Raw genomic sequence first — 27,930 nt, 5'->3', positions numbered from 1 at the left:
CCAGCAGGGGGCGGTTCGTCCTTTAGTGTTCTCCAAACCCCCACCGCAGGACGAGTGAAGCGTAATGAGCGAGTTTTAACCGGTCGCACCACTGTGCAGAATATAGTCGACAAGGATGGACCGACTTGGATGAGAACCGGTATTGCTTTTTTTTTTTCCTCCCCACATCTTTGGTTCAGCTCAGTGAGTACTACCAGTTTGTTTTTGACTGAACATTCCTAACAACTATCATAAATTTAATAAAATGGGATCTCGCCTGGGAAATAAGGCCAGCCATTTGCACTTGTTTGAAATAAACTTGGCATTTATTCATGCGGATAAGAAACTTGATTAAATGGTTACAATACTGTGGAAACGAGTACCAACAAAAACTTTCCTTTGTAGTTTTGCTTTCCGGTTTCAGCCTATACTTTGGGTCGGGGCAAAATCAGCTTTGTGTACAAGGGGGGGGGGGTCCTACACTGCTATTGTAACCGGTTATTTTCTTGCCCGGTGCGGGATTCGATCCGGAGTGTACTGCGCCACAAGGCGACGTCACTAACCGCTCGGCTAAAGGGCCGGACCCGTTAGTTGGGGACTAACGTGTCTTATTAGTAGTTTACACTATTTCAAAAAAATATAGTTCCAACCATAATTTTTTGGTTTTACAAAACCACGTGTTTACCGACACTTCCGTTACCACTGAAGTGACGTCTTGCCGGACTCCATGTTTGCTAACGTTAGCCCGCCATCAACTAGCTGTGAAGTGCGTAGTGGATTTAATCACAGATCGGGCACTTTGACCTGCAGCATCCACGCTCCTCATCAAACTCCGGCTGAAAACGCTGCTCGTAACTTGGAGGGAAGTTCGATGGCAGCCAGTAACTAGAAACGGGGTTTTGTTTGTTTGTTGTTGTTGTTGTTGTGGAGAGTCGGACTTTTATTGGCTGCCCGTTAATTTATGGACGTTTAGCAACTCTTGATACGACCGCGAGTCGCGCGGCTGCCTCTGGGTGGGCGGGGCTTCCTCTCGGTCACATGACAAAACCGGAACTGGCCGGTTCTTAGTTTCTCATTGAGAGGCGAGGTTGCCCGAGTCTTACGTAGTATCGTAACGCCGTCCCCGACCCTGCTATTAGCGGTTGCTGTGTACTCGCTGTACTGGTTTAACACGGCTCCGGCTGAATATTTTGTTCTTTTAGACATTTCGGATAGTGTAGTTTTCGACCTGCGTCAGAGAGAGAGGGCTTCGTGTAACAAACAAGAAGGCGTGAGTCCGCTGTGCTTGGCTGTCGGATAGCTTCGTCTCGGTTTTTACGACTCGACACATGCTGGGCATCCCAGCAGCTCACCAAGGCTGCTGTCCTTCTGCGCATCAGTTCCCCAAAAAGGCATTTTGAAGAGGCCCCGGGGGTAAGTTACCAAAAACGGATAATGCAACCGAAAATCAAACCAAAAAGGCCTTAGCCAACAGAGTTATCTTGTGTGTCATTCATTGGCGTTGCTGCGTCCTTCGGCTTGACTTACATGTGAAGAGTTATTATTAGAAGACAGTTAAGATGAAGGACATGCATGCAGTATTGTGCTCACCCATTCAGACGTTTCACCCCGTTCACGTAGAAGCCTTCGTAAGAAAGCTGAGATGATGTTACCACAACAAGTAATCATTCTGCTCTGTGAGCTCACATTGCACCAGCACTGCCTGCTTTTTAACAGACACACACACACACACACACACACACACACACACACACATGCATTCGTGATGTGTAAAAAAAAAAGATTAATGAGAAGCACGAGGAAAACGAAACTGGCTTACAAGCTGCACAAGATTCGACTAGTGTCTCCTTTAACATGTTAATCGGTCATTCCTATGTAGTTAGTTAATGAGCGACTGTGTGTCGTGCTGGGCGGTCGCAAACTGGAAACATAGTGTCGGTCATTTGATAGACACCCAGTTGGGAGTATTTGTGTTGCGTGATCCCCGTCAGTTTCATTCTGAGTGAAAGACGGTGCAGCCACACTCTCCAGCATCTTCTGCAAGTAATGATGGCCCCGTTCACACTGGCCAAAAAACCCCCGCTAACATCCGCCTTATTACACTGACCAAAGGCGGACATTAGAGGGGGTTTTTGGGGGGGGGGGGGTTGGCCAGTGTGAACAGCAACACTGGATGATAACATTTTATTTTTGCACTCAGGCTTAGATTTTATGTTATCTGTGCTGTGTAATGAATTGACCTTAGTACTGAAGTAATAGCTACCTGTTCAATGATCTTCTTGCCAGGGGTGCTTGGTAAAAGTTTCTGAGTGGACGGCAACAGAGAGAGAGGGGCTAGAAGAAACAAGCAGGGGGGAAAAGACAAGCTTTCGATTGTGCGTTGAAAGGAACAACATTATTTTACTTGCCTCACCCTTCTGAAGAACAATGGAGCTCTCACTGGTAAGTGTTCTGGTTTATTGTTAAGAATTGTTCACATTTTATGTGAAGTGTTTTGTTATGTTTTTTTTTTTTTACATTTTCATAAGCAGTATTTATATTGTTGCTATTGCTCAGTTGTGTATTTCATGCCAATAATGAAATGGCGGCATTTTACCAAAGAAAGTGCTATTTTAATTTTTGATGACAACCAAGTGATTGTAAGTGAATTTGGTGAGTATTCTGTGCTTTAGGAAAAGAGCGAAACTTTAAAATTCCCAAAGAACGTCATCTAACATACGAAGTTTCAGTTGTTTCGCCTGTTTTGTTGGTGTGCTTTGTGTATTTGTCAAGACTTATACAGCAACTCATCATGAAGGTGGTCTTTTTATTGGCATGGACGTTTGTTGATGAAAGTTGTCACTGCTATTGTGTAACTGTATTGTTTGTGATAATATGTGGCGTGTCTGCTATTGTCCATGGATGTATTGTGATGCAGAGTTTAGCGTGTACCGAAAACAAATTCCACCGGCCCTTTTCGCGTGGCTACGAAAACAATCTAATCTAATCCTGTCAGACTTGATCAGAGCCCCCTTCTAAATAATGATACCCTACTGGGGTATATATAGCAATCCATCCATCCAGCCATTGTCTCAACCGCTTATCCTGCTCTCAGGGTCGGGGGGATGCTGGAGCCTATTCTAGCAGTCCCATTTTAAACCCTTATCCAATAGTCAAGTTTTTTTCACTTGGAGACAGCACTTAGCATATCTAACCATCAGTGATTTATTTATTTATTTTGGATATATGTGTTAGTTTGAATATGTGTGTTCTTAAATGTGTTTTTGTCTCTATCTTGTGCTGCATGGGCTGGGAGAAACGGCATTTCGTTTTACTTCATGTGCGCAAGTACATGAGGTGGAATGACAGTGTTGTGATTCCTGATCGTAGGCTGTATAATTGAAATGCTTTGATGGAAGAAGCAAAAACACCTCAGTGTTCAAGATTACCACAGTGACTCTGTCAAAGTAGGTGGTGAAAATTTTAGCAGTGATTGGGCAACAGATGCAAGTCTGGGTGAAAAACCACCAGTTGGAGGCTCAATGAGTCGTAAATCTGAGGAGAGCAATTTACCTTCGTGCTGTTACGTCAGGCTGAATATTGCAAATGTCTGCTTTGTATCTATAGTGATATGCAAATTTGATATCGTAAATACTCACGCTCATTTGCAGCTTCAGTATCTTCTGAAGAAATGTTTTGTGAGTCCATATGAGGCATGTAGTTCCTCCACTGTAGGCTAAATGCACGATGTAAGCCTACACACACAGATGCACACAATCCCTGCATGATTCACTGCATTTATTAGAGATGTTGTTTCACTGGAAGCTTTGTGTGGAAGGGATGCGTGGCAGAATAGTAGCAGCTCTGTGAGCGTGTATGAGGGAGGGGATGCGGTGGAAGCATACACCATGGGATTAAGTGACACTGTAAAGACAAGCGCAGATTTGGGCTTGGAGGTTTTTTGCTCAGAAAGCGTGCTTTTCTTTTTAAGGCATGTTAGAGAGCGTTGAGGAGAGACAGAAATGTTTGAAAATGCAGGAAAAAAATGATCCACCATCGAAGACGGCCAGTGCCCTGGGGAAGGTAAAATTACCAGCAAATGTATTTTCACTGTGATTAAAATCAGCCATTTTATGTATGTTTTAAATTGTTATGATAGCATAGGTGAAATGTAGAAATGGGTTTACGTTGTTAACGGTTATTTTTTTTTAGCCACTGCATGTTGCATATCGTCTGTAAATGAAACTAATGCGTTGTGACCAGTGACCGATTCAGGCTGACAGTGGCGATGCGTGCCACAGTATGTGGAGCAGCGGAGATCCTGCCAGTTAGAAGAACCAGTTTTAAACTCAACTGAATCCTTGTATTTACTCAGCTTTGTCGCCAATCTGTTATTTCATTTTTAAAAATTATGCGAACATTGCACATGCCCGTTGCCCTTTGCACGCACACTCAGGAGCACCCTTCAGTGTGTAATTGACATTAGTCATCTTGCTTCCTACCCTTTATCTCCCATCACTAAATTTGAACCTCATTTCCTTTTTGCTGTCTGCTTTGTGCTTCATTTTTTCTCCCTCTTCTTTCTCTCTCTCTGTGCTTTCTATTCTTTTGTCAATTTATAACAACCCATATCTGCCGTCTCAACCTGTGCCCCTCTCCATAGGCTCACCCTGCCCTTAAAGCCTTTATGTGTGGCTCTCTGAGTGGGACCTGTTCCACGCTGCTTTTCCAGCCTCTGGACCTGGTCAAGACCCGCCTACAGACACTGCAAAGTACCGCACAACCTGGGTAAGTCTTTACACCACACACACACATTGATTATTTACACGATATGTTATCTTCATTTTAATATATTAAAGTGTCAAAATGTTGGTCATTTGTACATATTTTTAACTCCCTTTGCCGTTCTGTCTCTTCCAGTTCAGGAAGAGTGGGGATGGTGACAGTGTTCCTGAATGTGATACGGACAGAGAGACTGCTGGGACTGTGGAAGGGGGTGTCACCGGTTAGATTGCCTCTCTTTTACTTTTTATATCTGCAGAGTCAACACACATATTCTCTCTTTTCCTAAGCCACCAACCTCAGAACCTTTACTGCACTGCAGCCCCAACCCAGAATGCGTCTCTGACATCCTCTTCAATATGTCCTCTTAGTCATTTGTGCGGACCATTCCCGGTGTTGGCATCTACTTCAGCACTTACTACTCTCTGAAGCAGCATTTCTTCCTGGAGAAGAACCCAGGGGCCATGGAGGCAGTCCTCCTAGGTGCCACAGCCAGGACTGTGGCAGGGGTCCTCATGCTGCCTGTCACAGTCATCAAAACACGCTTTGAGGTAAGCACATGCAGAGGGTGGAGTAGGAGCAGTACAAGTTAAAATGTGAAACATTTGCTGTCTGTCTGTTTACAATCTATCTCTTGTACGTTCATCATCTTCAATAGTAAATAAATTAGGTATTAAAAAAAAGCACAAGTAATAGTACTTATATTTCATAGATCTAGGGGATCCCTGTGAGAGATGTTAACGGTTTGCATTGTTGCATTGCAGAGTGGCAGGTATAACTATACGAGTGTGGCGGGGGCTCTGCGTAATGTGTGTCAGACTGAGGGTCCCAGGGCTCTCTTCTCTGGCCTGATGGCTACACTCCTCAGAGATGCTCCCTTCTCTGGTATCTACGTCATGTTCTACAGCCAGACAAAGGCCTCACTGCCAAAAGGTGAGTATGGCACAGGAGTTTTAATTTGACACCAACCAGCAGCTTACTGTGTGATCAGTTGAATCAAGTCAATGACACAGGACCAATTGTACAAACATCAAAAATGGCAAACAAAATTATTTTAACAAAATAAAGGACAAAAATAAACAATATTACTCTTGGTCTCGTGCAGCCCACATGATTTGTTTCGATCTCTTATTTTCCCTCTGTGCCTCCTGAATTGGGCTGTGTCTTTATGTAAAATGCACTAGGGATTTTTAAGCTTGTCAGTGTTGTTGTTCATTGAAACTAAATATCTAGATCTGTCTTTCAGAAATCAGCACATCTGCTTATGCCCCATTGGCAAACTTTGGCTGTGGGGTGTTGGCTGGGATTTTGGCCTCCTTGATCACCCAACCTGCTGATGTGGTCAAAACCCACGTCCAAGTGAGCCCACAACTGAAGACCAGTGAGGCTATCAGATACATCTACACGGTAACGATCTCATCCCTAATTTAACTTGTCCTTGATGTCCACTCAGTCACAGCCGTTTAAGAAGCTGGTCTACTTAGTGTAGCATACTGGGTTAGCTCTGGAAACGGTGTCTTATGATAACTTAAGCTTTGCACCTTATGCAGGAGAAATCAATACGGTAGCTGATCTGGGTTTTTTGTTTTTGTAATCCTTTGGAAAGTCTATGGCAACCAAGTGTCCAGACCATGTCTTTCCTCTGCAGTACATGAGGGACATTGGGAAGTATTTTTCTTATACACCTGTCCTTATTTCTCTCTTAGAAACATGGGTTTCAAGGATTTTTCAGAGGCGCTGTTCCACGGTCGCTGAGAAGGACCATGATGGCTGCCATGGCATGGACGGTGTATGAGCAGATGATGGCCCACATTGGACTCAAGTCCTGAAGGGGAGACATTGACGGAAAGCATGGAAAAGAGAGAGAAAAGTCAAGTCACTGGTCAAATAGATTGACTGTCAAAGAAGAAGGGCACTGAAAAATGGTCCGGTAGGGTGTAAGGTTTTTCTGCTGAAGTTAGACAGCCAATGGATTTCAACAGATCTGTATTTTGCTGTGGCTTGAGATGCAGTTAATTACGGATATAAAAACAGACCTGTTGCCCAAATGACTGGCAGGCACGCTTCAAGAGTGACAGGGGTTACTTGCTCTATGATATGTGTTCATTTAAGTGTTATTCAGGGTCCTGGAAATTCACAGACTAAATTTCCAGTCATGGCAAATACTTGGCAAATGAGAAAAATTGATCAGATGTCATGGAAATATTACTGAGGACATGAAAATTTGTAAAAATGGGTTATAAAATTCTATTTATGCTGAGATAGCATATTTTTGGCGTATTTTTCTTCTTTCTTTTTTTTTTTGCTGAGATCACATTTTTAGCCGCTGAGATTGCACGTTAGTGCTTTTAAGTTTTTTGTGGTTCTTTGACCTGCTGAAAGTTGCACTGTCCAGTTGAGCCCATTCTCATCCCACAACGTCATATATTGATGATGTTGACAAAGCATCGATATGTGACACCAGGCACGTGAGGTACCTATGGCATCTGTATGTGATGCGGTGGATTAACTACTTAACTATGACCCACCTGTATGTAATTTTTTTGATATATCTGAAAGTTTAACATTGGAGCCTATAGAATACCCACCACATCGAAGGGTACCTTGCAAGTCATGTATCGATGATTTGTCCACAGTGTCAATGGTATGACACCATAGGATGAGAATGCGTTGACCATTTTGAGACTGTTTAGGCTTTCACTTATGGTTAATACTGAATAATATGACCTTCTGTGAGCAATGGTTGTCATGTATTATCCATGGAAAAGGTCCTTGAAAAGTACTGAAAAATGATCTAAAAAAAAAGTGGGAACCCTGTTATTGCTGAAGTACAGTAACCAATAGTTTTGCATTGCACAATATTTAAGTTGACTGTTTTCTGTATAAAGACACCTGAGAAAGAAGGAATAAGTGGTATTAATAAGAGAAAAGTATTGTGTATTTATTCTGCTGCTTTAAATATGACTATCCTCTGCATCCTGGTTTGCACTACATTGCATGAAGTAATGCATAATTTTCCGATCCCTATTGACTCCCTGGACTCCTGTTCATAATGATTAACAGAAATATTCCATGTTTTGAAATATCCCGCTGGGAATTCCTGTGTAAGTGAGTTTTCCCACAGTCTTCAGTAATGATTACTGACCTCGGAGAGACTAAAGTGGCTCAATCATTTATCACCAGGAGTATCTGCAAGATAATCTTGAAAAGTTATGCAACGAACTTCAACCTCTGCATCACTGGCATTATTTTCAGCGTGGTTGAAGGTTTCAGAGGTCTGTTGAGGTGTTGTTTTGGTGTATGCCTTTTCTCTCATGATGTTAAGTGTTGGCCACTGTTATTTCTATTCCACTTACATTGCTGTAATGTAGAGTAATAAGCTGTGCTTACTGTTGTTTTCCTATGTACAGTTACTTTGCCTTAAAATGGAAATCTGATTTTGAGTTTTGATATTTTTTGTAGTTTATATTATAAAAGTAAGCATTCTGTTCATTAAAATATTCTACCTTTTTTAAGCAAATAAATGTACAGTATATTGGAAATGAACACCAAAATGGCTCCGCTTTCATGTGCTGTCAGAGGATCTCGGCTCGTTAAAGATGGCAGATGTTCTCTGTACACCTACTTTACTAACCCTCCCCTGTTTTTCATCGTAAGTGACGTTACAGAAAGTGACGGCGCTATTTGCATCAATGCCTAAGGCCCTAACATTTCTTTTCTGAATAGATACGTCTCCTGTTTCACGTGACATACTAATAAGTCCTGGCCCGCCTGGGGGTCATAGTGACTAGGCAGGGGTCACCGTGATAAAGTAGAGCTGGCAGGGAGTTTGGCCCAACCCAGACTTGCCTTTGCAGGCAAGCATTCCAGCCATGTCCCACTTACTTCACCCATAAAACAGTCAGCAGTTCCTAGACTCAACAATAACCTGATACTATTGAGCTATTGAGGATTATTATGCTTTTTTTCCTTTTCTATCTCAATCTCCCATTTTTTTCCCACCAAACACCAGAGAGCACCGGTTGCCTCCACTGGTTTTGCTCAGTGTTTCAGTTACAACATGAGAGTATCAGGGTGGATTCCCGAGAGGATGGGAGAGACGTGGGGCTCGTTTCATTTATTGCACCAGACTGCCAGAACATTATGGCCATAGACTTATCAAGAGCGCTGCGGGACAGAGATAAGCAGCAGGGGGGTGACGTAACATCAAACGGGAGCTGAGGGGAGTAAGCAGGGGACTTTGGGGGCAAGAGTATGATGATAAGCTATTAAAGTTTATCTCCTGCTCCCTAAAGGAAATGAGCTGCTCAAAAACCTGCCAAGCCTACTTTGTTGGGGACTTAATGGGTGGTGGCGTGTGTTTTCCTATTCAAATTGTCTTTCATAACATAAATATTTGGTCTATACAGCAGCTAGGTAGAGCAAGCGCACGAGGAGGGGTCGTTAGTGGCTTATGCGCTCAAATTAGCCATTTTTTTTTTTGGCCCAATACTGAATGTAAACTTTTTTGACCTTTACTTTTTTTTTTCCTGTTAGTATTTACCATTTAATATGGCACTTTTTTTATTGAACAAAACACATAAACAAGAAAATATTACATCACAATAGGACAAAAAGTAGTTACTAAAAAATATAAATTATTTCAAAATTAAAATTTACATATCCATAAAAAAAAAAAGAAAAGACAAAATAAAAAAGCTCGAGATACAGGATTTAAGTTAAATTATATTCTTCACATAGTCTTCTGGTTTGGCTGGCTTTAGGATTCATACATGCTTTTAAAGATCCTAAATAGGATGAAAGAAGTGCTTTGAATACACTAATGTTTGGACGCTGGTGTGCAAATTTGGTACAATGAATATGAAATTTAGCAAATATTAATAGAAGGTTGATAATATACATTTTTTCTGAACTTATTTCCTCATTTTGTGACAGACCAAATAAAACATGTTGGATGTCCAGTTTACAAGAAGAGTCAATTTTGTTATTTATGAGATTATTTAGATCAATCCAAAAAACATGAGAGTAGGTACAATCCCAAAATAAATGACATATGGTTTCATCCACATTGCCACAAAAGGAACAGAGTGTGTCAATATTAATCTTGTATTTTACAAGAAGGGACTTGACTGGATAACATCTGTGAAGCAGTTTAAATGTAACTTCTCGAACTTTATTTGTAATACAATATTTTCGTGATAAAATCCAAGTGTTCCTCCAATTTTTTGACCTTTACTATACAAGACGATTAGGACCCAAACGAGTCAAAAGATCACGTGCTCCTACGTCACTGACGATGCTTGATTAGGGGGAATTGATCTCTGAATAAGTGCAGAGCAGACGTCGGTATCCGAACAATGGGGATCAATAGGGGATACTAATACAGGATCACAAGGCAACCTCAGCCTCTGTATAAACCGAGCAGTTTATTTGAATCAAAAAGGACGCTGATCTCTCGAATTAAAAATAAGTACGCCAACGGGGGGATTTTTTGATTTCCACATATTTTGTTTAACTTCCCTTTTTTATTTATTTTTATTTTTTGCACATATTTGCTGTGGTCTTTAGCCTTGCCTTTTCCCGGAAAGATTGGCTTCGTGACCTGTTTTTCTCTCCTGGCTGTTCCACATCACCTGTCATCTTCTGCAGCCTTATTTGTAGCCATCCGCTGGCACAGCTGCCCTCGACGCTGTGGCTAAACATCAACCTTACTGAATCAACAATAACGAGTTTCACGCCAAACATGTGTCTTTTTTTCACAGTGTTTTTCCTCTTAAGTCTCCCCAAATCCCACGTTGTCCGGCTTGCTCGTTTGCTTCCGACGCCGAAAACAAAGTTGTCTTTTTGCAAACGCAACATGTTCTTTGCGAAGATCTCCTGTGTTGCAACGACTGTACCGTCACTGTGTACATATTGTGACACCTTAACCTAGAACTCATTATCACTCGCAAATAACGTTTCACCACAGGCCAATCTCTCACCGACAGGTCAGCGTCTCAGCATTTTCTTAATATGGTCTTTCCATCCCCATTGTCTTAATATGGGGATGCCCGTCCGACCTGTAGTAGCCTACGCAGAGGGACATTTCGTTTAGCGCTATGCGATGGGACAAATACGCCGCCTAACGACAACAAAGCGGAACTACAACCTTTTGCCCGCGTGACAAAATCAGCCAATCAGAACTCTGTTCTCGGGCTATATATTACACGTCATTTCCTGCCAGCGCTCTCTTTTCACCGTGTGGTCAGATTTCCATACGGCGTTGTTTCGTGGTGAGTTGAAATGTGCCACTTTTCACGTTATATTCCATCAAATATCGGTGGGAAGAGTAGCATAAATACGGAGAATGTGCTAAGTATGTCGCATGGTGGATTGCACCCCGATTACATCTTGAAATTGACTTTTGTTCTACCGCTATAATCTATGCTAACTCGGATTGCTAATAGTTAGCCCTCGACACGCGGCCTCGCTCCCTAGCCGGAGCATTTCCTTATTCATGGGCCACATTCAAGTGTTGGCATCTGCGTTGTATTTTGTGCTTTTAACCTTATATAAGCGGTTCACGTCTCAGGCGAGTTCTCAATTTCATATATTCCGTGCCATTTGGAGACATGATAAATGTGACAAGCGCTATATAAAGTGCAACTTGATTGATTGATTGAACTCAACCTGATCAAGTATAAGTAAAGGAAGACTGTCCTAACCCCCCCCTTTCTCCCTCAGCTCTCCCACCTAATTCGTAACGCAGGGAAAGCGGTCACGATGTCCGGAGGTCTGGATGTTCTCCAAATGAAGGAGGAGGATGTGCTGAAGTTCCTGGCTGCAGGAACCCATCTGGGAGGCACCAACATGGACTTCCAGATGGAGCAGTACGTCTATAAGAGAAAAAGTGACGGTGAGTTCTAGGTTGACCCAGTTATGATTACACACCCCATTGCACTTGTGTCGTGGCATTTTCTCTTTTAAAAGTTAAAGGTGAAGCCAGGTATTTATCTTCCAAATATATTGGGTCTGGTGTCCTTAGATAAACATGTCCAACAGATGACAGTGTTACAGATAACAAACCAAATGTGCTATGTGTTCACATCTGGCCTTAATTTCCAGGTGTGTACATTATTAACTTGAGGAAGACCTGGGAAAAGCTGCTGCTTGCAGCCAGGGCTATTGTTGCCATTGAAAACCCAGCTGATGTCTGCGTCATCTCCTCTAGGAACACTGGACAGGTAAGATGGCAGTAATTTCTGATGCTCAAGTGAGTGTGATGCCCCTGTGCCCACCACACACTTAAAAAATGCCCCCATTGCTCAAACTAGTCTTATTCCAAACAATCTCACTCCTGTTTCAAACCGTTCTACTGACAATACTAGGAGCCATTCTTAGTGATGTGTACACATTCTCCTCTGTATCCATTAAAACAGTCAAGTGCCCCCCCCCCTCAAGAAACTGTATTTAAAGTGAAAGTAAAACTTAAACAAATGTAAGCTTATCTAAAATTTCTATAACCTTTAACAGGGTGAAAACAGTTGACATAATTAAAGATTTCTTAGATGCATTCAGTCATTTTTACAGCATTCAATCACTTTTCCTGCCTTGCAGTTTCCTTTAGACAGAAAGTGTCAGTGCTCTTGGTACATTTCTCAGTGATCATAGCTTTGCTCCATAACATTGTTTTGCATGCACACCATTAAAGCCTGGCACTGATGTCGGTGTTTAGGTGTCGGAAGTGTGCTAGAGTGAGTTGGCCAGGTTTTCGCTAACACCATGAGGACTGCTGTCCCATGACTGGGGTTTGATAGTGACCCGAGCCACAATTTTTCATGTCTTCAGCTTATCGAGCTCAGTTCTATGTCCAGGCAAATAAACAATGTTGTTTGGAGAACAAAACTCAGTTACTTGTGTACTTTTCTTCCCTCTAAACATCAGAGAGCTGTGCTCAAGTTTGCCTCTGCAACTGGTGCCACCACCTTCCATGGTCGTTTCACTCCTGGAACCTTCACCAATCAAATCCAGGCAGCTTTCAGGGAGCCCCGCCTTCTGATTGTGACAGACCCACGTGCTGACCACCAGCCACTGACTGAGGCCTCTTACGTCAACATCCCAACCATTGCCCTGTGTAATACTGATTCACCCCTCAGATACGTAGATATTGCCATCCCCTGTAACAACAAGGTGAGACTGTTGGGTTTTGCATCTAAGTATGTTAAAATGTCAGACCTGACTAAATGTTGGAAGTTTTGGACACTGGTTACCCTGTACAATATTTTTGTTGGAGGTCTTGCACACTGTTAGAGCCTGGTACTGTCCTATCTATGCAGTGCGGGGTGTAGGCTGTGTGCTACAGAAATGCAGGGCCTAATTCTTTCACCTTTGTTTAGTTTAGGGTGAAACAGGAGCAGGTCTTGCCATATACATGGCTTCCTATTTTAGGTTTTATAACATTGGGAATTGAGACATAATAGTCTGCAAGAATGTCATTGAAAAGAACATAGTTTTGGACACTAGATGGTAAACCATGCCTGAGCTCTAATCTTTTGTGTTTTAGGGTCATCACTCTGTGGGTCTGATGTGGTGGATGCTGGCCAGGGAGGTTCTGAGAATGAGGGGCACCATCTCCAGGGAACACCCCTGGGAAGTCATGCCTGATCTCTATTTCTACAGGGATCCTGAGGAGGTAGAGCATCAATCCCAACGAAGTGCATTGCTGTGAACCACATGTTTGCTGAAACTTTCTGTCCATGTTGGCCTGGTTATACATGTCATTGCCACTCTTTTTTTAGATAGAGAAGGAGGAGCAGGCTGCAGCTGAGAAGGCTGTTGGTAAGGAAGAGTTTCAAGGAGAATGGACTGCCCCAGCAGCTGAGTTTGCCCAGCCTGAGGTGGCTGACTGGTCTGAGGGTGTGGCTGTACCATCTGTGCCCATTCAGCAGTTCCCTGCAGGTAAAAACACTTGGAGGATTGTAGCTTATTTAATTTCTTACAAAACATACCATTATAATTTTTAAAATCAGCAATTTCCTTGAATTCGTCTGCCTCAGCAAAATTTGATATTTGTTTCCCCTTAGCCGCCGCTGCTGTTGCTGCTGCTGCTGCTGCTGCTGCTGCTGCTCCAGTCAAGCCAGCTGGAGGTGAAGTTTACTCTGGTGGGTAATCCAATATGGAATTACTCACCATCAAATTTATGCACATTTTCTTGAATTTGCTGCCTAATGTTTTGCTGCCTGATGTTTTGTGTGGTAAATATTTGGATTCCTTTGTTTTGCAGAGGACTGGAGTACGCAGCCTGCCACTGAGGATTGGTCTGCTGCCCCAACAGCCCAGGCATCTGACTGGGGTGGAGCGGCCGCTGATTGGTCTTAAAACAACCTCGAGAACAAATAAAGCGGCTGTTTTTTAAAGACTGACATGTGACTGTTGTGTTTATTGATTTCCTGGGAACTAATGAGCACTATACACCAGTGTGTACATGAAAACGATTAATCCCCGCCTGCCGCCCAGTGACTGCTGGAATAGGCTCCAGCATCCCCGCAACCCTGAGAGCAGGATAAGCGGCTTGGATAATGAATGGATGGATAGATAATGCATCAGTTTTTCTATTGTAGTGCAGTATTTCTATTCTGGGCAGTTTTTGGGATTTTTCTACAATAAGGGCTGTCAAGTACAGGGGTGGGCAATCTTATCCAGGAAGGGCCTGTGGGTGCAGGTTTTCGTTCCAACCAAGCAGTTGCACACCTGATCCCGCCAATCAACCAGTAGCATCTTTGCTTTGCTGAGGGACTTGATTAGGAGACAGGTGTGTAATTGCTTGGTTGGAACAAAAGCCTTCACCCACACTGCCCCCCCCCACCCCCGGTCTAGTATATGGTTTTACACCATGGTTCAACACCTTTAGGAATACGTAGGATTGTTTAAAAAAAACAGATGCTGATGAAGGTATTAAACGTTTTTGCTACAGAAAAATAATGGATTAAAAAATTAATCGAGGGTTGTTTCGTAGCCACAGCGGAACACCTTGTGAAATTCGGTGTTTGAACACGGTCATCCACGGGGAGGCGCCCGTTGCTTGGCAACTGGCTGTAAACCACGCTTGTCCTATAGCCGGCTTATCGACGGTCGTGTTTTAAGAGAAAGTTATCGATCCTTTGCTATCCAGCTATCAAACCAGTTACCCCAGCTACGGTAAGCTGAACAAACGACTGAGTAGTTTTGAAAAGTGCTATATCAATAAATGGTTATTTATGAATATAGTGTGTGCTTCCGCCAAAGCAAGGACAACACGTTTAGGGTATTAGACTACTGCTAGCCCGACTAACGCCCAGCCACGTTCGGCTTGTCAGGGTTGTATTCTGCTAGCATTAGCTAGCAGAATATTTAATAACGCGAGCTAAAATAAATTGCGTTTTAAGTCCATGACTGACAGATTCTTTCTAGGCGGAAACCAGTAATTTGGCGGGGATGACCCGTTTAATATGAGGAGGGAAAAGTCCCGGAACTGTGGAAGATTGTCTCACCGGAAAGGACTAGCTAGGTGCAGTAAGTCTGCTGGGGGTAATGCCGACAGTCGATGAAGGAGCAGGATGCGCTGGTAGACTTCATAGGCCTCCTGGTAATGGGGGCGCATGTCAATGAGTGGAAGCCAAGCACAGCTGGTCTTCAGCTGCAGCCTCCGGGTGCTGATGGAACCCCATCAGCTGCTTCTCGCCACTGAACTGGAAGAACAGAGCCAGAGTAAAGAAAGAATGACTAAATAAACAATAATAATGAGAATAACCATAACTTTATTTGAATAGCCGTGCATCCGTTATCCAAACCGTTTATCCTGCTCTCAGGGTCGCGGGGATGCTGGAGCCTATCCCAGCATTTCTGGAAATAGTGGTTACAAAGTGTTTTACATAAAATCACAAATAAAATAAGATAAACGGTTACAGTACAAATAGGAACAAAGGTTAGTCATTGTAAGCAAAGACGCATCAACTGTAAAGGCTGACCTTGTGTGCAAGGCGGAACAGCAGTCGATTCTGCAGTAAGCTTTTAGGGGCTGAAAGAGACAAAGATCATTTGTGACCGCGTCAGATCAAGAGACTTTTGCCATTATGTGATGGCAGGTTACTTGTAAATAAATATAAAACTGGGAGAACACGTCTGAGGCGATGTGAGGTACCCTTGAGTGCAGCCTCCTCAACTTCTTTGTAAAGCCCCAAGAAGAAGAGAGTGCAGGCCAAACAGACCCAAACATCTATGCAACATTCTGGTTTCTTCACCATGGCTTTGTACTCCTATTGGAACAAATTTGAAGCTGAGTGTGTATAACTCATTTATCCAAGTCATGCAACTGTAAATAAAAAAATCTTAACTGTGAGAACAAAAATCTTTTTGGCAACATTTCAAATCTCCATAGTTCTCTTATAGTCCCCAAGATGGAAAGCACAGTAGCCAGGCCACAGGTTGGCATTTGTCCCTCTGTCACCTATATTATGCTATAACTGTTCACTCAGACACAGAAAAAAGATGTGTGTGCGTGTGTGTGCGTGTGTGTGTGTGTGTGTGTGTGTGTGTATCCAGGAATATTAGTGTCACAAAAGTTTCAGTTCCTGAATGTAAATATGTTAATATCTTGGGGTTTTACAAAGAGGTTGAGGAGACTGCGCTCAAGGGTACCTCACATTTGCTCAGACCTGTCACATAATAGTTCTCCCAGTTTTATACTTACTTACAAGTAACCTGCCATCACGTAATGGCAAAAGTCTCTTGATCTGACGTGGTCACAAATGATCTTTGTCTCTTTCAGCCGCTAAAAGCTTACTGCAGGATCGACTGCTGTTCCACCTTGCACACAAGGTCAGCCTTACAGTTGATGCATCTTTGCTTACATTGACTAACCTTTGTTCCTATTTGTACTGTAACTGTTTTTTTTTACTGCTGTTGGGAGTTCTCCATTTTATGTAAAACACTTTGTAACCACTATTTCCAGAAATGCTGGGATAGGCTCCAGCATCCCCGCGACCCTGAGAGCAGGATAAGAGGTTTGGATAATGGATGGATGGATGGCTATTCAAATAAAGGAAATTTGACAAAATCTAGGAAATTTGACCATATTACACCAAATTCTTGCCTCCCTTCACTGGCTTCCTATCCATGTTAGATCAGAATACAAGGTGCTTCTGCTGACTTGTAAAATCCTAAATGGGCTTGCCCCATCTTACCTGTCTGATCTCCTTTAACTGTACAGTCCATCTCGAGCTCTCCGCTCTCAAAATACAGCACTCTTGTGTGTACCCAAAGTTAAAAAGAAGTCAGCTGGTGGCAGGGCCTTTTCCTATCGGCTCCGTTGTTGTGGAATAACCTGCCTGCTGCCATCAGACAATTAGAGTCTGCTGAGTCCTTTAAATCCAAACTTAAAACTCATCTTTTTGCCTTAGCTTACAATTAGTTGCCTTCAAGTTGAATACTTCACAACCTCTACTGCATGGCGGGTTGGTTTTCTGTCTCAGTGAATTTATCAACCACTGTTCTGCCCACGAGATTATAGAGTATAGATTATGGCTAATTGATGACTTAATTGATTATGACTAATGACTATTGCAAACTGTTCTCTTCTATCACGTCTTTTCTCTCTCTCTCTGAATGATGTCTTCTCCTTTTTCTTTTTCTGTGTGTGAATGGTGTCATGTGAGTCTCCCTTGTGTACACGTGCAGCTGGTTCTCCTCCCAGGTCTCCATGGTGATGGTGGTCACCACTTGGATGCTGCCTGGCATTCCCCTCATCACATTTTCTTCTTATATATATCTTATAAATTCATATAATTTTTTCTACATGATGATGCTGGTCGTGTGGTTTGGGTCCTGGACTGTTCCGGTGGTGTCTGGACACTGCTTGGCATCCTGCGCATCATATTCGTCATAAATTTTATAATTCCATTATAATTCTGTTCATCCTCTTTCAATGTTGTATTGTGTAAATTGTGTAAACACAACATCCGTTGCACATTGTCCGTCTTGGGAGAGAGATCCCTCCTCTGTTGCTCTCCCTGAGGTTTCTTCCTATTTTTTCTCCCTGTTAAAGGTTTTTTTTTAGGGAGTTGTTCCTTATCCGATGAGATGGTCTAAGAACAGGACGTTGTGTTGCTGTAAAGCCCACTGAGGCAAATTTGTAATTTGTGATATTGGGCTATACAAATAAAATTAATTTGGTTTGATTTGATTTTAAAGTTATTGTTATTCTCATTATTATTGCCTATTTATTTTATTTGTTCTTTACTCTGGATCTGTTCTTACAGTTCAGTGATGAGAAGCAGCTGATGGGATTCCATCAGCACCTGGAGGATGTAACTGAAGACCAGCTGAGCTTGGCTTCCATGCATTTACATGCACCCCCATTACCAGGAGGCCTTTGAAATCTACCAGCGCATCTTGCTACAGAGTGGGTAAGTGTGTTACAAGATCAACAATGAAGAGCGCACAACAGACAAACACATCACATGCACTGCATTGCACCAAACATTAGATGTTAAATTTGACAGGAAAAGAATCATTCAAGACTAACCTTGTATCAAGATGGACATATATCTAGGGGTGGGGGGGCAGTCATAGTTATGAAAAATAAAGTGGTGAGTGACAGTTGTACAGTTTAGAGAAAACACAAGGAGCATTCTAGTCACTTATATGGGTGGTCAAAGTAGAGGATTGGTTAGGTAAGTGATTATAAATAGTGTAATTAACTATGGTGGAGTCTCACGAAAAGCTGCAGTAAATAAGTCTCTTTTGTTGGCGGTGTTTAAGTAAATTGGGGAAGGTGTCTGATTTAAATTACAGTCTATTTTTGTCTTCTTTAGAGAGTACCTGGTGCTGAATGTGTATGCAGCTCTTTGCTACTACAAAATGGACTACTATGACGTCTCCCAGCAGGTGTTGGCTGTCTATTTACAGAGTGTCCCGGCGTCTACTATTGCCCTCAACCTCAAGGCCTGCAATTTATTCAGGCTCTCCAGTGGAAAAGCAGCTGAGGTCAGGAACCACGTATTTATCCACCAGAGCATGACCTTGGGTAATTGTACATGATTGGGGTTTCTTTGTATACTTTGCCGGATTGCTTGTGGACGATAATAAGGGTTTGTAATTTAAGTGCACGTTGTAGCACAAACTGCTCCTATTTCATACGTTATTAAGGTAAAAAAAAAAAAATCCTTGATTTTCAGTGCTGGTCCATAATTATTGTGTTGTGCCAGAACTGGATGGTATTATAGTTGTGGAGTCGTACAGTTTTCACATGTGGCGGTAGTGGATCTCTCTGGGTGTAGTAGCTCAATTCCAGTGGCAGAATCCCTGGTTAGATGGCTTCTCTAATGCGTAAACAGTTTGGTTTGGTTTTTTTTGCTCCTCCTCCTTTTCTTTTTATTCAGTCTTTTTTTTACTTGCCCTCTTCTTGGGCTGAACTGAAGAACTTGGTAGACATCTCGTCCACCTCCTTCGAATACGCAAAGGAGTTAATCCGACACAACCTGGTAGGAGCCACTAACAATGTAGCACCTTATCAGATAAAGTCAGTTACGTCTGGTTTTCATCTGGAACCAGAGCTGACCAGCATCACACCTAGTTCAAATATTTTTGGTGATTTACATTAGGGTTAGTTATACAGTTATTTTTTTGCCAAGGTTTAAAGTTGGATTTTTGTTTCGTGCACCGAGAACTCTGCCTATATGAATAAAGGTTACCCATGCGTGCATTTATGCGTGCTCATGTTGAACACAGGGCTTATGTAAGACCATGATCTAGTACCAGTCATTTCTTGTAGCCTTCACTTAAAGACAACCAGAAGGTGAAAGTGTTGTGATGAAACCGATTTTTCATTCGCAACATTTTGTTCGAGGAAAATGGGGAGACATGCAAACAGCCCTCGCCCATTCTCAATTCTCTCTATTCCACAACCTCAGACAGGGTTTAAGTTCTTAGCAAGTGTTGGAGTTGGTTAAATATTAGTTGTTCTTAGAGCTAATGCATTTAGCTTGTTGAGTGAATTTGGGAATTCGCCTTTTACAGAATGAATCTACAAACTAAAAAATGTCCAAAAAAAAGAACAAATAGCTGTTTTCAGGTTTCGGTTTTCAGAAAGGAGATGATATGGGGGGGGGGGGCATAGCCTGATTGGTTTTTGACCCTGGAGGAATTATTGCATTTGGCGTGTTGTGTGTGTGTGTGTGTGTGTGTGTGTGTGTGTGTGTGTGTGTGTGTGTGTGTGTGTGTGTGTGTGTGTGTCCACCACTAATCTTGCATACCTATCGGCCTAAATTTGCTTGTGATGGTATGATCAAGAACCTGTCGTGGTTGCGGTGATTCAAAACCTTGGAAAAACGGTTGTTCTCGCTACCGCTGCTACCTCTCTTAATTCGCTCTCTAGCTCGCTCAACCAACGCTGCTCTCTGTCGCTGCCCGGTCTGAGTCAACCGTAGTTGGGCATCGACAGTGTCAAAACATGATGTATAAGCCCTTACAAAAAGCAATTTATTCAAGTGTGCTATTAGTATACTTATTTTAAACTAAAAATCAGTAAGTATACTTTCATTTTACTTTTTAAGTACTTATCAGAGATATACTAAACAAAATTATACTTAAGTATACTTACAAGTATACTACTCGCAAGTATACTTAATATGTATTAGTAGTATAATTACTTAATAGTATACTTGTAAGTATACTACTAGTACATATTAAGTATACTTATTCGTGTACGTTACACTACCCCCCTCCTTCAGGAGGGGCTTCTGATGGCCTCACGGTCCTTCATGATCTCACCATCCCACTTCTGACACCAATGTAGCGAATTTTGGGGGCAGCCCGGCCGGACCGTCACATTCGGGACGCGAACTCGTGTATTCCGCACCGCGGGCGACAACGTTAACCAGTCGACTAAAGGGTCCGACCCGTTAGCCAAGGGCTAACGTGTCAACTTATTTGTGTACGCTACACTACCCCCCTCCTTCGGGATAGTACAAGTACAAGCACCTCAAAATTGTACTTAAGTACAGTTTTTGAATCAATGTACTTAGTTACTTTCCACTTCTATGTTTCCTCATCCTCCATATCAGAGTTAGTGTAGTCATAGACAAAGGCTCAGTAGACCAGCTGAGTGGGAAAAAATGTCTCTGTGCTGTCTTCTGATTTTCTCAGGAGTATATTGTGAAGGGGGTGGTGATACAGTGCTGGGCCAAGAGATTGGCTCGGTGAGTCTTTATATCTGGTTTATTAGATTTTTTTCCTCCTTGTGTGGAAAAAAAATGTCATCCATTTCTAGCTTTTCTGTTGTGCTTCACAGCCTATGGCTCATGTAAAATTGCCTCTTGTGGCAAGAATTTGAATGGTCTTTTAGAATTGACATGGTTTACATGTGACAACCATTTAAGCTGTTTTTTTTTTTAGAGCTTTATGCTTTTAATTTTTAATTTGTATTGAAAAAGCTTTATTTTCCTTCAAGATGGCTGATTGTTGGGTGATGAAACATGTTCAACATTGCAGAGGGATCACCTGAAAATTGCCCAACATTTTTTCCCATTTAGTTGGTGCCTCACCCAGTGAGTGTGGTAAGTGTGCCCCACCCTCTTGCTTCATGAGATTAGGCTCACACGAACCATCATGACATTCACTCCATGCAACAGGCTACTCTAAGACAGCAAAACCAATGGTAGGTTAGTGTAAGCTTAAAACAAGTGCTCTTTTTCTGCACTTTGACCCAGACACTATTCCTGGCAAACAGTGTTTGGCCTCCTATTTTTTCTTGCTGCTGCAGTTTAAGGATGTGCTTCTCCACCTCAGTTCTATCAAGGTGATGCCAAAGTTGCACTCACAATAGGTTTATTCAGAGGCCAGGTGGAATTATTTCATCCATTGACAGGTGCCCATGCTTACATTTCCTCAGAGCTACTTCCTCAATGATGACGCCCTCAACTTTAATGCTCAAGCCCAAGCTGCTGTTGGCAACTATAGAGAGGCTGAGGAGGTATTATTCCTTACATCACCCACTCATTGTTACCAGAGTATGAAAACATGTTTATAGATGCATTAATGGATGCCATTTTTGTATACTTTATGGATCCTTTCAGACCTTCATGCTGATTCAAAATGAAAAGATGAAGAGTGACTACGTATACCTCAGTTGGCTGGCACGCTGCTGTACGTCGGTGACCACATAACTTTCTATTGCTGATAAATATAATGGCAAAGCATGAGACAATCATATGAAAAGCTTTGTGTAACCCTCTAGACATCATGAACAGGAAGGCTTGCCTGGACTGGGAGCTCTATCCGAAGATGGATACCGCATCTGAGTCCTTCAGCCTCCTGCAGCTCATAGCTAATGACTGCTACAAGGTGCTGAGCTACATGCTAATTCTTTATTTTAGCAATGGGATGCAAGCTTAGAGGGACCGTGATACAACCACAGATTGACACCCCCGTGTGCTGTGCACTACTGTTCTGACTCGAAGAAGTCTCTCTTCGTCTGTGTTCCTTCTTCTTCTTTGGTTTTTAGAGGTGGTTGCATCCAAAATGTTGCATTACTGCCTTCTACTGGACTGAAAACAAGACTAGATTCTCCTATCTAATCTAAATTATATACACTGCTCAAAAAAATAAAGGGAACACATAAGCAATGCAATGTAGCTCCAAGTCAATCACACTTTTGAGATATCAACCTGTCCAGTTAGGAAGCAACACTGATTTGTGAATCAATTTCACCTGTTGGTAAATTGTCTAATTTCCACCAGGTGGAAATTAGACAATTTGCAAGACAACCCCTATAAAAGGAATGGATTTGCAGGTGGTGGCCACAGACCATTTGTCTGTCCTCATCTTTTCTGGCCGATCTTTGGTTAGTTTTTCATTTTGCTAGTGCCCTCACCACTAGAGGTGGCATGAGGCGGTATCTGCAACCTACAGAAGTTGCTCAGGTAGTGCAGCTCATCCAGGATGGCACATCAATGCGTGCTGTGGCAAGAAGATTTGATGTGTCTCCCAGCACAGTGTCCAGAGCATGGAGGAGGTACCAGGAGACAGGCCAGTACACCAGGAGACGTGGAGGGGGCCGCAGGAGGACAACAATCCCGCAGCAGGACCGCTATCTGGTCCTTTGTGCAAGGAGGAACAGGAGGAGCACTGCCGGAGCCCTACAAAACGACCTTCAACAGGCCACTAATGTGCAGGTTTCTGCTCAAACAGTGAGAAACAGAATGCATGAGGATGGTATGAGGGCCCGACGTCCACAATTGGGGCCTGTGCTCACAGCCCAACACCGTGCAGCCTGATTGACCTTTGCCAGAGAACATCTTGGTTGGCAGATTCGCCATTGGCGCCCTATGCTCTTCACAGATGAGAGCAGGTTCACACTGAACACATGTGACAGACGTGAGAGAGTCTGGAGACGCTGTGGAGAACGTTCTGCTGCCTGCAACATCCTCCAGCATGACCGGTTTGGCGGTGGGTCAGTGATGGTCTGGGGAGGCATATCCTTGGAGGGCCGCACAGACCTCTACGTGCTAGCCAGAGGTACCATGACTGCCATTAGGTACCGGGATGAGATCCTCAGACCATATGCTGGTGCAGTGGGCCCTGGGTTCCTGCTCATGCATGACAATGCTCGTCCTCATGTGGCCAGAGTGTGTCAGCAGTTCCTGTATGTCGAGGGCATTGATGCTGCACGTTCCCCAGACCTGAATCCAATCGAGCACCTCTGGGACATCATGTCTCGTACCATCCGCCAACGCGATGTCGCACCACAGACTGTCCAGGAGTTGATCCAGGTCTGGGAGGAGATCCCTCAGGAGACCATCCGTCGTCTCATCAGGAGCATGCCCAGACGTTGTAGGGAGTGCATACAGGCACGTGGAGGCCACACACACTACTGAGCCTCATTTTGAATCGTCTTGAAGAATTTCCACAGAAGTTGGATCAGCCTATGTTCTCATTTTCCACTTTGATTTTGAGTATGATTCTGAATCCAGACCTTAATGGGCTAATGATTTTGATTTCCATTGATCATTCTTAGGTTATTTTGCTCTAAACACATTCCTCTGTCTAATAAATAAAGATTTTCAGCTGAAATATTTCATTCATCGAGGTCTATATTGTGTTTTTAGGTGTTCCCTTTATTTTTTTGAGCAGTGTATATATATATATATATATATATATACACTACCGTTCAAAAGTTTGGGATCACCCAAACAATTTCGTGTTTTCCATGAAAAGTCACACTTATTCACCACCATATGTTGTGAAATGAATAGAAAATAGAGTCAAGACATTGACAAGGTTAGAAATAATGATTTGTATTTGAAATAAGATTTTTTTTACATCAAACTTTGCTTTCGTCAAAGAATCCTCCATTTGCAGCAATTACAGCATTGCAGACCTTTGGCATTCTAGCTGTTAATTTGTTGAGGTAATCTGGAGAAATTGCACCCCACGCTTCCAGAAGCAGCTCCCACAAGTTGGATTGGTTGGATGGGCACTTCTTTGAGCAGATTGAGTTTCTGGAGCATCACATTTGTGGGGTCAATTAAACGCTCAAAATGGCCAGAAAAAGAGAACTTTCATCTGAAACTCGACAGTCTATTCTTGTTCTTAGAAATGAAGGCTATTCCATGCGAGAAATTGCTAAGAAATTGAAGATTTCCTACACCGGTGTGTACTACTCCCTTCAGAGGACAGCACAAACAGGCTCTAACCAGAGTAGAAAAAGAAGTGGGAGGCCGCGTTGCACAACTGAGCAAGAAGATAAGTACATTAGAGTCTCTAGTTTGAGAAACAGACGCCTCACAGGTCCCCAACTGGCATCTTCATTAAATAGTACCTCTTAGAGCCTGTTTGTGCTGTCCTCTGAAGGGAGTAGTACACACCGGTGTAGGAAATCTTCAATTTCTTAGCAATTTCTCACATGGAATAGCCTTCATTTCTAAGAACAAGAATAGACTGTCGAGTTTCAGATGAAAGTTCTCTTTTTCTGGCCATTTTGAGCGTTTAATTGACCCCACAAATGTGATGCTCCAGAAACTCAATCTGCTCAAAGAAGTGCCCATCCAACCAATCCAACTTGTGGGAGCTGCTTCTGGAAGCGTGGGGTGCAATTTCTCCAGATTACCTCAACAAATTAACAGCTAGAATGCCAAAGGTCTGCAATGCTGTAATTGCTGCAAATGGAGGATTCTTTGACGAAAGCAAAGTTTGATGTAAAAAAAATCTTATTTCAAATACAAATCATTATTTCTAACCTTGTCAATGTCTTGACTCTATTTTCTATTCATTTCACAACATATGGTGGTGAATAAGTGTGACTTTTCATGGAAAACACGAAATTGTTTGGGTGATCCCAAACTTTTGAACGGTAGTGTATATATAAATAAAACTTGTTCCCCATACCCCTATCCCATTCTCTAAGATAACTTCTGCATCTAGGCCCTCTCTGGGAGGGCCTGAAAGCCTCTTTCAACAGCTCGGCACTTCCTCTCTGGTAATTCCCACAATATCCAAAAACTTTCTTGCTACATCAACCTCTATCTCTATTCTCTCAGAGTTCCTTTCTGCCTCAGTGGCACAGTTAATCACCATGGCCAGAAGTGCTAAGAATTTAAAGGGTGATTCCGGTATTTTTAATCCTGCAGGGTCATTATGCAACTGTGCTGCTTATAAGGTTGGGGATACAAGCTGGTTCTCCCTCCTCTGCCTGTTGCCCCTCTCTCTCTCTCTCTCTCTCTCTCCTCGCCCTCTCTTCAATTTCTAGGAGCTCGACATCTGTATATTCTGGCTCAGATAAATATGGGCGGCCATCGAATTTGAATGCCTCATCAACATTGTCGAAATCATCTACTAAATAGTCAGCCATTAATTTGGAGATAAATTATTGTTAGCAGTTCTTCTACGTCTAGGCTATGGAACCTCAAATGAATGGTCAGCTCTGATAAGACTTGGCATGACTTCTTCTTTTGTAAACAAACCATGCCCCTGCATGCAAATAGTATAGCAGCAGTAAAAGGAATGTTACAACAGAGAGCACTTTTAGTGGACATACTTTGACGGGCGCATTTGCCCCTAAGGATTACATTGCAGCCAGTTTCGCAGCTTCCAGCTGAAGCATTCTTGCTCAATACTGGGCCAATTCCAACAACTGTTGTCTCTATTAGTCATTTAGACCCTAAATGATGGGAAAATGGGGCCCAGGTTTAAAAAATACTGGAATTACCCTTTAATCGTGTCCTTACAAAATCAATATTCATCATGCTTCCAACCTGATTTGCTCTGTCTTATTTCTTGAATCTTTTCTTTCCTAGTTGCTTCCTCATGACTTGGACCTGATCCTCATGACCTCCATCTCTTTCTTTCAGTTTGGACAGCCTCATGACCCCCCCCCCCCACACACACACACACACACTCTCTCTCTCTCTCTCTCTGATTACACTTGGGTTCTTTTCCGCAGTTTCTGCTGCTGCATGTCTCATCTCCACATTTACCACATATCCCCAAATCATCTCTACACACAAGCGAGTTGTGTCCAAATTTCCAACATCTGCACCGAATGGGGTTGGGAATAAAATGCCTTATGGGGAACTGATATGATCCAAGAATACATTGTCAGGCAGGATTTCTGATTCAAAATGCAACATAACAGATCTGGTTGCACTCCTTTCTCCATCACTCATCCTGAGCATTCTGACCGTCAACGACTCTGTTACGTTACATTCTTTAAATCTACTTGCATTGACCACATATGGTACTCCATTGACAACGCCCTTTACTGGAACTCTTCTATTAAGTGGGAAACATGACACTTAGTAACCATCTAACTCAGATAATGCCTTCTTCAGCTGTGTCTGTTGTGAAACACATCCAACAACAATCAATCCACTTCTTTCAACATCGACTAAGCTGACGTCGCCAAGTTTGTCCTTAATCCAATTTGCAACTTCGTGTTTGTTCGACAGAACTCAAAATCTGTCCTTGCTCCCACAATTTTATTCCCGCCAAGCAGATTTCTCTTTCGTTCTCACTATCATCATTATGACATGAAATTTCTTCTCTTTTCTTCCTTTTTCTCCCTAATTTCTTCCCGCTGCTTCTTTCAAACTCATCCACCTCCAGCTTCCCTTTCCCCACTCTCCCTTCGTCTGCTGTGTGCTGTCACAAATAAGAGCATATTGACCACATTGTCTGAGAAAAACAAGACGTATCTGGTGAAATGTAACTGTGGTATGGCAAGGTTTGAATTTATTGACCCATCTCTTTTCCACAGATGGGTCAGTAAATTCAAGAATTTATTCAAGAAGCATGGATTCAAATGTAATAAGCCACTTTACTTAAAGTGTATTGATGATTTAATGTAAAGTCTACATTAATGAGTTAAAGTGTACATTGATCATATGAAGTGTATATTTGCATGTAGCAGGGAAGTAGGGTACTTTTCGGTTCCTTGTTCTGTGGTAGGAGATTTATGGCCAATAGACGCAGAGTTGTTCAGGGATAGGCATAGGCAAATCATATTAAAATTCTGAAGTGCGGTCGTACCAAATGTCATGCACACAATGCATTTATTACATATGACCTATACGTAATGATAGAATAATAGTTCATACACAGACTTAGAAAGACTATTTTCCATGCATCATCCAAACTGCTTATCCTTACTCAGGATCGCGGGGCTGCTGGAGCCTACCCCAGCTGTCATTGGGTGGCAGGCAGGGAGACACCCTGGACAAGCCGTCAGGCCATCACAGGGCAGATAAAAATGAATTTTCACATTTATTCTCCTTTCCACAGATGGGTCAATTTTATTATGCATCAAAAGCTTTTGATGTTCTGGAAAGACTGGACCCAACCCCTGTGTACTGGGAAGGGGAAAGAGGTGCCTGTGTGGGTGTCTTCCAGCTCATTTCAGCTGGCCGAGAACCAAGGTAGGCCGTACACATCTACAAGAACTGACCCCACAGCTTGTATTTCAGTGTGGTTTAGGTTATCATTTTCACCTTGCTGTTTTTTTCTCTCTCTCTACTGAAAAGGTCACACATATCTGCTGTGCCATTGGTATTTTAGGGACACATGAAAGGAAGTCCCGCCTTTGCTACGAACACAGAAAGTCCTCAGGTTCAGTATATCATCAGGATCTTTAAGAACTGGGCCAAGAACAACGGGGTCTTCCTGTGATGGTGTGATTACTCC

At 42.6% G+C, this 27,930-nt stretch overlaps 2 protein-coding genes, 1 non-coding gene and 1 pseudogene across 7 annotated transcripts; all 4 read left to right on the top strand.

Moving 5' to 3' along the window:
- Positions 1-92: 92 nt before the first annotated feature.
- LOC130120103 (mitochondrial glycine transporter A-like) lies at positions 93-8,294 on the top strand. Of its 4 annotated transcripts, XM_056288724.1 has the most exons (9): positions 94-183; positions 1,182-1,392; positions 2,266-2,421; positions 4,622-4,746; positions 4,879-4,963; positions 5,112-5,291; positions 5,505-5,673; positions 5,987-6,147; positions 6,447-8,294. In XM_056288724.1, the coding sequence occupies exons 3-9, from the start codon at positions 2,407-2,409 to the stop codon at positions 6,567-6,569; spliced, it is 858 nt and encodes a 285-aa protein (XP_056144699.1). In that variant the 5' UTR covers positions 94-183; positions 1,182-1,392; positions 2,266-2,406; the 3' UTR covers positions 6,570-8,294. The 4 variants fall into 4 exon arrangements, with proteins under 4 accessions (XP_056144701.1, XP_056144699.1, XP_056144702.1 ...); XM_056288726.1 differs by lacking the exon at positions 1,182-1,392 and having other exon boundaries at positions 93-183; XM_056288727.1 differs by lacking the exon at positions 1,182-1,392 and having other exon boundaries at positions 111-139.
- Positions 8,295-10,875: 2,581 nt separating this feature from the next.
- Positions 10,876-14,141, top strand: rpsa (ribosomal protein SA). Of its 2 annotated transcripts, none has more exons than XM_056288722.1 (8): positions 10,876-11,012; positions 11,464-11,635; positions 11,845-11,963; positions 12,664-12,909; positions 13,283-13,411; positions 13,518-13,677; positions 13,803-13,865; positions 14,003-14,141. In XM_056288722.1, the coding sequence occupies exons 2-8, from the start codon at positions 11,503-11,505 to the stop codon at positions 14,095-14,097; spliced, it is 945 nt and encodes a 314-aa protein (XP_056144697.1). In that variant the 5' UTR covers positions 10,876-11,012; positions 11,464-11,502; the 3' UTR covers positions 14,098-14,141. The 2 variants fall into 2 exon arrangements, with proteins under 2 accessions (XP_056144697.1, XP_056144696.1); XM_056288721.1 differs by having other exon boundaries at positions 13,803-13,880.
- On the top strand, positions 12,414-12,553 carry LOC130120234 (small nucleolar RNA SNORA62/SNORA6 family). Its single transcript, XR_008810938.1, has one exon. It is a non-coding gene; the product is annotated as a small nucleolar RNA SNORA62/SNORA6 family (small nucleolar RNA).
- Positions 14,142-18,020: 3,879 nt separating the features above from the next.
- On the top strand, positions 18,021-27,915 carry LOC130119241 (intraflagellar transport protein 56-like; annotated as a pseudogene).
- Positions 27,916-27,930: the final 15 nt, after the last annotated feature.

This window comes from Lampris incognitus, chromosome 10 (genome assembly GCF_029633865.1).
Source record: "Lampris incognitus isolate fLamInc1 chromosome 10, fLamInc1.hap2, whole genome shotgun sequence".
NCBI classification, from domain to species: Eukaryota; Metazoa; Chordata; class Actinopteri; order Lampriformes; family Lampridae; genus Lampris; species Lampris incognitus.
The sequence above is the reverse complement of the archived record's forward strand: the minus strand, read 5'-3'. Positions and strand labels throughout refer to the sequence as shown.